This window comes from Pinus tabuliformis, chromosome 2_2, assembly GCF_031772625.1.
Source record: "Pinus tabuliformis cultivar Carrire ecotype Pingquan chromosome 2_2, CPIR1, whole genome shotgun sequence".
NCBI classification, from domain to species: Eukaryota; Viridiplantae; Streptophyta; class Pinopsida; order Pinales; family Pinaceae; genus Pinus; species Pinus tabuliformis.
In genome coordinates, this window is record NC_142300.1 from 799,862,601 (window position 1) to 799,877,387 (window position 14,787).

General features: G+C 38.1%; 1 protein-coding gene across 1 annotated transcript; it reads right to left on the bottom strand.

Moving 5' to 3' along the window:
• Positions 1–2,031: 2,031 nt before the first annotated feature.
• LOC149195156 (uncharacterized) lies at positions 2,032–2,367 on the bottom strand. The gene has a single exon (XM_089407892.1). It carries the CDS (start codon positions 2,365–2,367, stop codon positions 2,032–2,034), a length of 336 nt encoding a protein of 111 aa, XP_089264018.1.
• Positions 2,368–14,787: the final 12,420 nt, after the last annotated feature.

Sequence of the window (14,787 nt, forward strand, 5' to 3'; positions counted from 1 at the left end):
ATAGCAGAGCTTTGCTCAGAGGTAATGATGCGGGGTATAGCTTGAATTAGTTCCTCTATGGCTTCGGATCTTTCTTACTGCGTCTCCTGAGCTATATGATTGAAGTGCATGGTAAGCAGTGTTGATATGTCCTTATGGTTTTGAAGAGTTTCCCCTGCTTCATTTTTGAGCCTGAGGATTTTGTTTGCTCTCCTGTAGTCCAGCGTCGATCTGTGAAAAAAAATTGTATTTTGTTCTCCCTCCTTCAGCCATTGGATCCTTGATTTTTGTTTCCACAATGTTTCTTCCTGTTGGCAACGGAGTTGCAATTGCTGCATCAGTACGTTCTCCTATTCTTTTGAGTCTTCTCTATAGTTCCCTGAAGCCCATTCTTTGTGGATTAGATTTAAATTACCTTCAATGATGTTATTTTCCTGGAAGATGTTTCCAAACTCTGCTTTATTCCAATCTTTGATTCTATTTTTGATGTGTTTTAGTTTCTTTGGAGCTTAAACATTTTGGTTCCTCTTAGATCTGATGGTTCACACCACCATTCCTTCAGCAAGTTTGCAAAGTCGGGATGAGTTAACCAGAACTTTTCAAATCTGAAGGGATTATTTCTAGGGGTGCATATGAGGGTTGCTTCCAAAGCTATTGGCCAGTGATCTGATCCTCCACTAGGAAGAATGTCAGAGTCCACTGTTGTTCCTTCGAGTAAGATACTTTCCGAGATCAGAAATCTATCCAGACGGGAGGAAATCCTCCTGTCTTCTCTTCTATTATTCCAGGTGTAGGAACCATTTTTGGTAAGGATGTCTACTAGCTTGGAAGCTTCTAAGAAATCAACAAAGAGTTTGGTATCTTTGTTAAGCTTCCTGAGACCTCCTTTCTTCTCCAATAGAGAGGTTATCATGTTAAAATCTCCCCCCATGATGATCTTAGAGGTTGGGTGTCTTAAATTTAAATTCATGAGAGAGTTAAGAAAAGAAAATTTGTCATCTAATCTTTGCGGTCCATAAACATTTATGCATAGGTAGGTTTCAGAGTTACCTGTTATTTGAACTTCAATGGCAATAAACGAGCGTGCAGCTTCCATTGAGATAATGTCTATTACTCAGGTATCCCAAAGTGTAGTTATGCCTCCTTCCCATCCTTGACTGGCTACATCTATATATTTGATAGGTTTGCCTATCCTTTTGCTAATGTTCTCCATTTGGTTAGTGGCGCATTTGGTTTCCTGTATGAACATAATGTCTGGCTTTTCTTGTTGGAACTTTCTCTTGAGCAGTCTTTGCTTAGCTTGGCTATTTAGCCCTCTTGCATTCCATGAAATGACTTTCATTGATAACTAGATACTTATTGGTAGGATGGGAAGGCATGAATAGCCTTCATTTTACTAGAGTTTATCATTAGAATCCCCAGATCGTGCAACACCTCCCCACTGGTTCTTCTGCCTCTTCTTTTATTTTGCTTCTGGCCTGTTGGGTTAAGAGATATGCTCTTTGACTGATTACATGTGCCTTTTGTAATTCCTAATCTTCTGTTTTTCCTATCTAGATCTGCTTTTTGTCTTGCGATGAAGAGATCACTGATCTTCTTGATTTCTTCTTTCGGAATGTTGTCCAGCCCTTGGGTTTTCCAGTTTTTTTCCATATCTGGGAGGTTGACTCCTTCCTTTTCTAGGAGTGCATTGAGCTCTAACTCCTCACTCCCTCCGTCACTGGTTATCATATCAGTGTCTTCATCGTGTTCATCTTCGAACTCTTGCATTTGAACTTCTGTTCTGATTATATTTTCCTCCCCGTCCGTTGTTGTGTGTTCTGGCTTGTCTTTTGGTGCTTCAATAAGTTTTGTTTCCCTATTTGTGCCTTCTAAATCTGGATCAATTTCCAGAACGCTGAAGGTGTTGCTAATGATGCCAGGTCCTGCCTATGCTCTGTATATTTTTTTTTTGTTAGCTCTCTGTCTTATTTTTGGCTTTGTGAAGGCCTCTTTACTCTTTGCTACTTGCTCTTGTTTGTGTTCGTCCCCTGTATTGTTTAGAGGGCATTCTCAGATAAGGTGTCCGTGCTCATGGCACCTTCTACAACGGAAGGGGATTTGTTCGTAATCGATGGTTTGATAGTAATCCTCATCTCTGAATTCCAACCACAGACCTTCATGCAGGGCTCCTGAGACGTCCATCTCGACACAAATTCTTGCGCAGGATGTATATATTCGTTGCACCATTGCTTCTGAAGCTTTAATGAAGGTTCCGAGCCGGTCTCCTATCTGCTTAAGCATCGCCAGTCCCCAGTAGTCTATAGGAAGGGAGAATAGGCAGATCCACACTGGAACCTGTGTGAATATCTCTTTTTCAGGTACAAATTTTGCCTTCCAGGGTCTCATGTAGAGTCTAGCTGAGGCAAAGAAGTAAGGTCCATCATCGAAGACTCTGTCCTTGTCTTCCAGGTTTTTAAAGACGACAATAAAGAAACATTTTGCTCCAAGGTGGAGTTTAACATCACCTTTTGGCTTCCAGTGTTGTTTGATCCATTAGCAGAGTGTGCGTTCTGTTGGCCAAAGTCCCATAAAATTGAAAATTATTGTGTGTTCCATCATGTGGTCTCTATAGGCCTGAATGTCCAGATCTGAGAAGATCACTCAAAGGGTTTCCTTTTTCTTCGGTTTGCATGCTCCTTGGGTTGCCTATTTGGAGCTAGGGTTTGCAGCCTTTTCTTGCTCCTCTTCCTCTTGTGAGTGCTACTATGTTCCATGTTCTTTTTCGCCTTCTGTTTGGGTTATTATTGGTGCTATGTCTTTTTGTTCTGCTTCTAGTCTTTTGTCGTTTTTCTCTTGCCCATTATTGGCTTTACCCGTCATCTTTCGGTTTCTTCTTGTCTCTTTCTGCAACTGATGTGTCCTTTCTCCACTGCTGCCGCTACCATCCTTACGATCTCCATAATCATTGATTTTAAATCCCTCCTGCGTTTTCTGCTTTTGCATGATCACCTGCTTGAAGGATGGGGTCCCAGTGGACCCCTCGTTTACCATTTGTCGGGTCAGTCCTCGACCTCTGAGAAGTAGATCTGCAAGTCTGTCTCTTTGTTCTTCCAGAACTGTTGCTGAGCCTGCAAGTTGCGACGCCAAACCCTAGGTCTCGGAGCTCTCTCTTGATTCTTTAGCCAACTCCTCATCTTCATCATTATGAGACAAACAGTTTTTAACATTAACTGTTTTCTCTATGCTTCCATCCCAAGCTTCCTCCTCAATAAATTGAACATCTCTACTCACAAAAAACTTCTTGGTGGATGGGATATACAACCTGAAAGCTTTGGATTCCTCACTGTATCCAATGAAAATACATTTCTCCCCTTTGCTATCCAATTTCTTCCTTAGCTGATTTGGAATGTGTGCATAAGCCACACAACCAAAAACTTTCATGTGGGTGACTCCTTGCTTTCTCCCACTCCATGCTTCTTCTGGCACTTTATTCATTACTGCTTTTGTAGGACACCTATTCAAAATATATACTGCACAGTGTACAACTTCAGCCCAATAATCATTTGGCAAATGCTTTGCCTTCAACATGCTCCTCGCCATATCCATGATTGTTTTGTTTTTCCTTTCAGCAACTCCATTTTACTGTGGGGTGTACCTTGCTGTAAATTTCTTATGCATTCCATTTTCTCTACAAAAATGTAAAAATTCTTTGGAAATATACTCACCTCCTCTGTCAGTTCTCAAAATCTTGATACGCATCCCACTTTGATTTTCTATAAGTGCTTTGAAATTTTGAAAATTTTCAAACACTTCACTCTTATTCTTCAGAAAATAAACCCGTCTTTCTGGTAAAGTCATCAATAAATGTTAGAAAATATTGGCTACCTGCAAGTGATGGAGCTCGCATCGGTCCACATAAATCTGAGTGGACAATTTCTAAGGGTGCTTTTGCCCTTATGCTTTTTCTGGTTGGAAAACTTTCTCTGTGTTGTTTCCCCAATATACAACCTTCACAAAGTTTGTCTGGCTTTTCTATCAATGGTAATCCTCTTAACATTCCTTTTCTACTAAACAAATTAAGACCTCCAAAGTTGAGATGTCCAAATCTCAAATGCCACAACCAATTTTGATCCTTTGGTACGCTTTGGAGAGCCTCTTGTGTCACTGCTGCAATTACTTCTTTATTTTTCAAATCTGTCCTTATTCTGAGAGGGAACATCATGTTCCTTGTCATCTTCACTTCAACAATACAATGTTTGTTGGGTAATCTATCCATGATGGTGCACACATCATTCTCAAAGAAAACATTGTAATCCTTTTGAACAGGTTGTTCAATACTCAAGAGGTTACACTTCATTTCGGGAACATAATAGACATCTACTATGGTTTTCTTTTCACCTTTCTTTGTAAATATTTTAACTTCTCCTTTTCCCATAACAGCAATTTTACTATCAGTCCCAAGTGTGACTTGTGACTGCACACTCTGATCTAAAGCAAAAAACAGGGCTATGTTTCCTGTCATATGGTTGCTGCAACTAGAATCTAGAAACCATATATCCTCATTATTTGTTTCAGCCATATTACAAACTAACAACACATTATCTTGACTGATATTTTCTCTAGTGATATTTGCACTAGATCTATTACTCATATCATGCTGCTTCTTCCTACATTCATTTGCATAGTGCCCATATATTTTACAGTAATAACATTGGACATTGGATTTTTCATACCTTTGTCCTTGAGCATGATGTTGTACACATTGCTGGTTGCTGCCATGGCCTTGGTTCTGATTTGGATTGCTGTCTCTTCCTTGAACGTTTGCTGGACTGTTTCTTCCACCTCTGTATTGGCTTCTACCTCTTCCTCTCTTGTTTCCTCTGCCTTGACCTCTTCCTCTTCCAAATGACATTTGGGTCTTGAAGGCTTGCTCTAGAGATGAGTTTTCATTTCTACTCAACCTCTGCTCATGTGTTATCAGTGATGCATGAAGTTCATCAGCTGAAAAATTTGAGAGATCCTTTGTCTCTTCTATGGTGGTGACAATCACATCAAACTTTGAGGGTAGGCACCTCAATAGTTTCTCCACAATCCTCCTTTCCTCAAGAGTTTCTCCATGAGACCTTATCTGTGTGACCAAACCAATTGCTTGTGTGAAGAATGAGTCAATATTGTCTGACTCCTTCATATGCAGGTTCTCAAAATCTTTCCTCAGCAACTGTAATTTTGCTGTCTTCACTCTCTCCATATCTCGATAGGCTATCTTGAGAGTTTTCCATGCTTCTCTGGATGTCTTGGCTGCTGCTGTTACACAGTAATTTGTCACCATTGGTCACCGTCCCTGTTACCCCTTTCTCGTACCTTGGAGGACTCATTCTGGGACCTGTGAGCAGTGAAATAACTTAAAAACACTTGTGTTATGTTCCCCTAAGTATGGACTTCATGTGCCTTGAAGACACCTCCTGCAAAATATCCTTGAAAAGTGCCCTTTTTCCATTAGCGCGGGTCCACAGTGTACTACCCGTGCCAATGAGGGAGATCCTCAAAAGAAGGCGCGCCCATTGGCGCTCTGTCTTAGAGTAACACCCACGCCAATCGAGTTTGGAAACAATTATTAACAAATGCACGCCCGGATGTTTTTTCCCTTCAAGTCATGAAGTCTTTTGAGGATAAAGCTAATCTTCTAGATGTCGAGATTCATCATCTATCCCTTACATCTATCCACAGCGGCTTTTTGGAGATAATGCCAATCCATAATGGGTGTCTTGATGCATTGTATCTTCCTCCCCTTCTCCATCTATAAAAGTTTGTCCTCATGCATTTGACAAGATAGTTTTTGAGTAGTAGTGATAACGCTTGTCTTGAGTGATAGTAAGAGTCTTGGAGAATAGGGAGGTTATGCTGCCAGAATTCTGAGCTGTGTATTCATAATCAAAGAGAGAGAAAGGTCTATTGCAAGACATATGTAGTTGCTCGCCCAGCCAGAGGAGAGATTCAACGTCAGAAATTTGGTTGTATTTTTCTCTGTTGATTATTCATTAATAAACGACTATCGTTATGGTTCCGATATTATTGTTCAGTGTGATATTGTTTGATCTATGTCTTTTCTGACCGATATATAGTTGTATTTAGTGGATTTTATGCTTGTATTCGCTTCGTTCTTTGCATGTGCAGGTATCCATTCGCGGAGATCGTGACTTGCCAGAGCAAGGGAACGAGAGTATCAACTCCTCTATGACACTAGCGTTGGAGTCCAGGTTGGTTCTCATAATCCACTTTCAATTTGCAACTAGGAATTTGCATGGTAGCGTTAATTGATTGTTGCTAGACCCATTTTGGGCTAGTGGGATCGCCTCTGTCCGCAGAGGGGATTTACCTCTCCAACAACTGCTATCCTTGGAAACACACTCTCATGCTCTGCTTGATATAAGAATACAAGGGCTTTTGAGTCCTTCTTCTTATTGCTCTTCAACAACTCTTTCTCTGCATGAGTTAATCCAATAAACTCTTCTTCATTTGCTGGCTCTTCAAATCCATATTCAACAAGTTCCCATAAATCTTGTGAGGCAAACAGGGCTCTCATGGTTATTGCCCAGTAGTCATAGTTTTTCCCATTGAATTGTGGGAGCTGGGTATTAAACATACCCACGCTGGTGCTGGCCATTCCTTCAATACTTGACTGTGTATGAAAAATCACTTAATTGTTTTCAACAGCTACACAAAAAAAACTAATCTAAAAAATACCTTGACAACGTTTTCACTCTGCTGGATAATTTGCTGCAGCAAGAAATCTTCTTTCAGCTTCTTTGATGTCTTCAAAGAGCCAGGACAAGCTCTGATACCATGTTGGGAATTTCTGGTTATTCCAAACAAAATACAATGGAAAAATCCTCTGTTACCACTGTTGGGAATTTTCTGATAAATTCTGAAACAACAAAAAAAATATGAACAGAGAGTAATACTCTGTTTTTGGAATCTCTGATAATTCAAAAACAAAAGAACAAAGCATAAAATAATACTCTACTTTGCCTCACGATAAAAAATAATACTCTGTTTTAATATAGCGAAAACAAAAAAAATCGCTTTGTTGTAACTGGTGTTGCAGCAACGCAGTTTTTTTCAGTCGCTATTTGTACTGTTGCAACAACGTAATTTTTTTGACGTCAAGTATTTTTCGACTTACGGTGTAACAACAATGGTTATTTGACGTCAACACTACTTTTGGTGTAACAGCAACAGTGATTTTAAGTCAACACTATTTTTGACTTTTGGTGTAACAACAACGGTGATTTTTGACGTCAAGCCTATTTTTGACTTACGGTGTAACAACAACGCGCAAAAAGAAACTTCTATTTATAAATGATAAACTAATTGATATGTCTTCCTCACATAGATGGATTTTCACAAAATATTATGCTAAAGAGCATCTTCCTCTTGACAGAGGGATTACAGCAGGAACGCTTCAGTTCCACAAACCAGCTATCTCAGAAAATTACAATTTCAGCACTGCTGTGCAATACAAAAAAAAAACTCTCAATCTATTTCCTCTGTTTTCTACTTCTATTTCTATTTCTATGTTTTCTACACTGCTGTGTCTGCATTTTATAGTGTGGGAAAGGGTCATCACCGCTTTAACTTGCTGATGAAGTCTCTGCTATACTCAGCTGCTCATAATGAACGAAATCTGATCTTTTGTTGTATTTCTTGAGTCGGTGGTGATGAAATCTATGGCTGATAAATGCTGCGTCGGCTCGAGGCTGGTTCTTTTCTCTTTCAGCCATTCTGCTCATTAATATGGTTGTTGAGAAGTAATGGTGTAGCGTTGGATCTGATCTTTCTCCTTCGGAAACACAAAAATAATTAAAGAGTGAAAATATGGTAATGGCGGTGACTTAAAAGATCGGGAATAAATGTGGGACGCCAGATCATGACAAATAAGTAAAGTAGTTGCTGTTGTTCTGTTCACTGCAATTGAAATTATAATTTCAACATTAACCTCATTTTTTTACTCAGTGTATATATTCAAATTGTAAAGTTGTTTATTCTTCTTATGAAACAATCTTCTCCTTCATGCATAAGAAATATCTCCTCTATTCTTTTATCAGAACTGTACTAAATTATCTAATCTTAACGATGAAAATATTGTTACTCCTTATCGAGAATAATTGTAGAATTGTTATATTATTCGTTTGTGTCTACTTTTGGTCATGCTTAGTACTTCAATTACACACCAAGCATAAAATTATATTTCTTCATGAAATACATAATTATGTTTACTCCCTAACTGTATTAAGTTTTTTTGAAGCCCTGAACGCCCAACAGAGGCTGGAGTCTCCAAAACTAGAGAGCCCAATCTCTCTGCCCGTGAGGTGTTTTTCTAAGTTCTTAATTTATACTGTGGACTGTTCCTTCCAAACCCCCAACGTTACAGGTTGGAACTCAACCCGATATTCTCCCTCGGCTGAGTCCTGTGGGTTAACCCTACTTAAAGATTCATGTCTCTTCTATCTAGCCTACTCGTTTTTTTAAACATTCCCATATCTAACACTTATTACATCAAACCTCTCTTTACGTTATTCACTCTTTTTCAAATTAACCCTTTTCTACAATATGGTGTAACGTTATTCACTCCTTTTCAAATTAAACCTTTTCTACAATATGGTGTAAGTTAGAGAGATTAACCATTGTATCATCTCGTCCTCTCGAATTCTAGGTTCGGTTTTTGTTTTATAAAATAATAATTATTCCAAATATATAAATATTCATAGACCAAAAACCCTACTAATTGAGATACATAATCAAGACTTTTCATAAAACAAAAATACTTTTCTAAAATTGAAATTGGATTTGAATTTAGCCTGAATTCCCTGGAACCTTAAATGGGAAAGACTCTCCTCCTATCCAATGAGAACAAAAATCACATTTCATTCTCCCCTCAAGCTCTAAACTCTTCAGAATAGTTATGTCAGTAGTGATTCTTGACTCAAGCAGTTTACAAGAATCAAGCTTTCCCCAACCTAAGACTCACAAACCTAACCTCTATCTGTATCAGAGTTTTACACTACACTGGCCCTAATCCAGCTCAAGAAAACTCTTCACGCAACGTCTTGCTATAATTGTACACCATCTTGTTCATGTGTGTTTTCTTCTCTCTCTTGGTGTTATTTTCCTGTCCTTGGTGAGATTCCCAAAGAAAATGAAAGAAAAAACCCTTTTCCTTCCTTCTGGGATATTTTATCCCTTCAAGAAGGATTAGAGCACCAACTTCCATAACTCTCTCAGGGTTATTTAGAATTCGTTAGGGTCTTTCGAGAAGTTCCAAGACCGACATTTTTATTAATTAAAATAAAAATAATATTTTCAGTAATTGTTCCATACCCATTCGACTTGTCACCAATTCTTGTTTTCGTGTTTTAAGAGTGTGTGTTTGTAAACAAAAATAAATAATTAACTGACAGTTAAAAAAAACACTAATTATTTACATTCATAGGGTGTCACATTTTATCTCCTTTTAAAATTGATATAAAACCATATTAGATCATTGTGGCCATTGGGATATTTTATTTCTCATTGAGAGTAAGTGAAATAATTTTACCACATTGGATTGTACTGTGAAAAAAAATGGAATGCCTATAAAGAGGTTTAGATTATTGATGTTTTATAATTTTAATTAAAACTAACTAAAGATGCATAGCCCACATTGCTTTTGTATTTGAAAAATATTTTATTTTATTTATAAAAAAAACCCAGATCAACTTTATATTAAACGCAAACATAATCACAGTTTTTATAAATGGTAGAAAAATCTAAATAATAATCCATTATAAAATAATTAATAATAAAATTATTTATCTAAAATTCTATTTTAACCTTAAACTTAAATGGAAACATTTATATTTACTTTTCAATTTTTTTAATCTTCATAATATTTACTAAATCATTAACCTACAATGGTGAAATCGAAATTGGTGGAGTTTTCTGATAAATTCCATAACAGACAGACAAAAATTGCTCTGTTTTTGCACTCTGTTTTTGTGACAGTTTTTGCACAGAAAAACAGAAAATCGCTTGCTGGAAACGGTGTTTCAACAACACAGTTTTTTTTCAGTTGCTGTAACTTGTGTTGCAGCAACGTTGTTCATGGTGTTGCAGCAACGTAAATTTTTGACGTCAAGTATTTTTTGAGTTACGGTGTAACAACAACAAGAAAAATTAACTTGCATTTATTAAAAATAAACTAATTGTTACAGATTTGTCTTCCTCATACTGAGGGAATTTCACAACTTCTATTACAAAACAGATTCACCAAGGAACGCTTCTGTTCCACACAAATAAACATCTGTTAAACAAATTTCATTCAAATATCTGCACTGCTATGCATTTTTCCCTTTCTGCTCTCTTTTGCGCTATTGCATCTACTCCTGTTGTGCACTGCTGTGCGTTTCACTATCTGGCAAGTATTATCTTCACGCTGCTGCGTGCTCTCCTCTGCTCTCTATCAATCTGCTGCTAACCTCAAAACAGAACTGCTGTGTGGTATTTATATGCTAAAACATATCTGATTTAAACAGTAAAATATTACAGAATATCTTCTAATGCCTATCACCGAATTTAATGCAGCAAGGCGGTGATGCTTCTATCAAAAAACAAGTCGGCTATCTGCAGGGGAATTCAATTGAAACTTTAATGCATATTAATGTGCAAAAATATCGGGCTTGACTTTAAGGCATCGAACAGGCTGGAGTATTTACTGCAAATCCAGCTATTCATTGTTGCAGTTGGAATTAAATTCCAACACTCCCCCTTAATTTCAACTGCTGCATACCCAGACATTTCCTGAAATGATCAAAACCTTTCTTTGCTAATGGTTTTGTCAAGATGTCAGCAAGCTGATCCTCTGTTCTGCAGTGCTACAAAAAAATCTCACCATTGTTAACCAATTCACGTATGAAGTGAAATTTGGTGTCTATGTGCTTTGTTCTTTTATGAAAAATAGAGTTTTTAGACAATGCTATTGCTGAGCTATTGTCACAGTAAATGGTTGTGTCCTTTTCTTGTTCATGACACAAATCTTTGAAAACTCTTCTCAGCCATACTGCTTGGCATGCTGCTGCTGTTGCTGCCACATACTCTGCCTCTGCTGTTGACAAAGCCACAACTGGTTGCTTCTTGGAAGCCCATGAGATGGCTCCCGATCCCATATGAAACACATATCCCGATGTGCTTTTCCTATCATCAACACTTCCAACCCAATCATTGTTAGTGTAACCTGTCAACATGAAACTTTTAGAAGAGGAGTATAAAATACCAAACCCCTTCGTTCCATTCACATACCTTAGAATCCTCTTGGCTGCCTGTCAATGAGTCTCTTTCGGTCTTTCCATAAATCTCGAGATTAAACTCACAGCGTGCATAATGTATGGCCTAGTTGCAGTCAAGTACATAAGGTTGCCAACTATGCTCTTGTACAGTTTTGGATCAAAATATTTGTTGCTGTCTTCTTTGGTCAATTTCAACCCCACTACAGTTGGAGTCACAACTGCTTTGCTGTTCTGCATGTTAAATCTCTTCAACACTGCTTCTACATATTTATCTTGAGAAATGAAAACACCATTTTCACTTTGGTCTACTTCAATTCCAAGAAAATATCTTAAGAAGCCCAAGTCAGTCATTTCAAATTCACTTTTCATGACTGCTTTAAAATCAGCAATGAAAGAAGCATCATTGCTAGTAAAAATCAAATCATCTACATATAAAACAACAATAATAATCTTACCGTCATTCTGTTTTATGTAGAGTGTGGGTTCACCATCACACTTATCAAACCCATTCTCAATCAGATAAGCATCAATTCTGCTGTACCATGCTCTTGGAGCTTGCTTCAGCCCATAAAGAGCCTTCTTCAGTTTACAAATTTTATGCTCTTGGCCTTCAACTTCATAGCCCGGAGGTTGATCAACATAAACCTCTTCTTTTAACACTCCATTCAGGAATGCAGATTTAACATCCATCTGATAAATCTTCCATTTGTGTTGTGTTGCAATAGACAACATTGTTCTGACTGTTTCCTTCCTTGCTACTGGTGCAAAGATTTCATCATAGTCTTTGCCTTGTTGCTGCTTGTAGCCTTTCACAACAAGTCTTGCTTTGTGCCTGTCAATCTTACCTTCAGCATTGCTTTTGGTCTTATAGACCCACTTAACTCCAATGGCATCCTTGCCTTCAGGGAGGTCCACTAACTCCCATGTTTTACTCTTCTCAATTGCACCAATTTCTTCATTCATTGCTTCAATCCATTTATCTTCATTTACAACATCTTCAAAATGGATTGGGTCATCAATATGACAATACAAAGCGAATAATGAATTCAGAAAGGTATTTTTACTTACCTCTCCTTGTTCATAAATCTCATTCAGATTTCTAAATCTTGGTCTTCTTGGTGTGCTTGGAGTTCCATCCGAACTTGAGGGTATATCTGATCCCTTTGGTGTTTCAACAACAACTGTTTGTGGTGTAACAACAACTGTTCTTCCTTGACTTCTCAAGGTCGTTCGAATTCCATCTTGTGATGTGGTTTGTTGTACTTGCTGTGGTGGGGGAGGAGCCACCAAGGAAGAATTATTTGTTGTTGTCCCTTCCTCTTGTTCTTCATGAGACACAATTGTCTTCACATTCACTATTTTTTCCAAGCTTCCATCCCAAGCTTCATCTTCAATGAACTGCACGTCTCTACTTACTATCAATTTCTTGGTGGATGGATTATAGAGTTTGTATGCTTTTGACTCATCACAATAGCCAATAAAGACACACTTCTCCCCCTTACTATCAAGCTTCTTCCTTAGCTGATCCGGTACATGTGCATATGCCACACAACCGAATACTCTCGTGTGAGTGACAATTTGTTTTTGACCACTCCATGCCTCTTCTAGTATTCTGTTCATGACAGCTTTAGTTGGGCATCTATTCAAGATGTAAACTGCGCAAGTAACAACTTCTTCCCAATACTCATGCGGAAAATGTTTTGCCTTCAGCATACTTCTGACTATGTCAAGAATGGTCCTATTCTTTCTTTCAGCAACACCGTTTTGCTGAGGTGTATACCTTGTGGTGAACTGCTTTTGTATGCCATTTTCTCTGCAAAAAAGCAGAAAGTCTTGGGAGATGTACTCTCCTCCTCTATCTGTTCTGAGCACTTTGATATAATTCCCACACTGCTTTTCAACAAGAGTTTTGAAGTGGCAGAATTTCTCAAACACTTCACTCTTTTTTTTCAGCATATACACCCATGTCTTTTTGGTGTAATCATCAATAAAAGTTAAAACATGTTTATTTCCAGCAAATGATGGTATTGGCATTGGTCCACACACATCAGAGTGAACAATTTCCAAGGGTGCTTTTGCCCTTATACTCTTTCCTGCTGGAAAGCTTTCTTTGTGTTGCTTGCGCAAGATGCAGCCTTCACAAAGGCTGTCCAATTTCTCAATCAACGACAATCCCTTTACCATTCCCTTTCTGTGCAACAGATTCAGGCCTCCGAAATTGAGATGTCCAAATCTCAAATGCCACAACCAATTCACATATTTCACTTGTTCCTGAAAGACTTCTTGTGTTACAGCCGCAATAGTTCTTCCTTCCTTCAAATCTGCCCTGAGTTTGAGAAGAAACATTCTATTGCTGGTCATCTACACCTGTGCAATGATCTTCTTACTTGGAGGTATGTCTCTGATAGTACACAAATCATCTTTGAAGAACACGTTGTAACCTTTGTTTATGAGCTGTCCAATGATCAAAAGATTACATTTCAGACCAGGTACATAATATACCTCTGGCACAATCATCTGTTCTCCATTTTTTGCTCGAATACTTACTCTGCCCTTACCCTTGACATATATCTTATCATCAGTCCCTGTTGTTACCTCAGATTTCACATTTTCATCTAGATTAACCAACATTGCAATATTTCCAGTCATGTGATTACTACAACCTGCGTCTAAGAACCAAAAATCTTCTTGTTTGTCTTGTGCTATGTTACATGTTAACAGCACGTTCTTTGGGTTCTTATCTTCTTCATTTGAAAAATTAGCATTCTGCCTATTATTCATGTCATTTTGTTTTTTCTTGCATTCATTGGCGTAGTGCCCAATTTTTTTACAATAATGACATTGGACTTGGGATTTGTCATACCTTTGTCCATGAGCTTGCTCTTTGCTTGAACCTTCAACTTGGTTCTAATTGCAGCTCCTTCCGCTTGTGCTAGCAGGATAATTTCTGCCTCTATTTTGGCTTCTTCCACGACCTCTGTTATTTGCTCTACCTCGACCTCTTCTTTGGCCAAAAGACATTTGAGTCTTAAATGCTTGCTCAAAAGAGGAATCTGTTCCTCTACTCAGTCTGTATTCATGAGACAAAAGTGAAGCACACAGCTCATCTACCGTGAACTGTGAGAGATCTTTTGTTTCTTCTATTGCTACCACAATAGATTCAAACCTTGAGGGTAAACATCTCAAGATTTTCTCTACAGTCCTTCTATCTTCAAGAATCTCACCATGAGATCTTATTTGGGTTATCAAGCCAATAACCTGAGTGAAGAATGAATCTATTGTATCAGATTCCTTCATGTTGAGATTTTCAAAGTCTCTCCTCAACATCTGCAACTTTGCAGTCTTCACCTTCTCCATGCCTTGATAGGCAGTTTTGAGAATATCCCATGCCTCCTTAGATTTTGTTGCCGCTGCAATCCGCTGAAAAACACTTTCATGTACTGATTGGAAGAGGAAAAATAGGGCTTTGGCATCCTTCTTTCTGTCACCCTTCAACTAGTCTCTT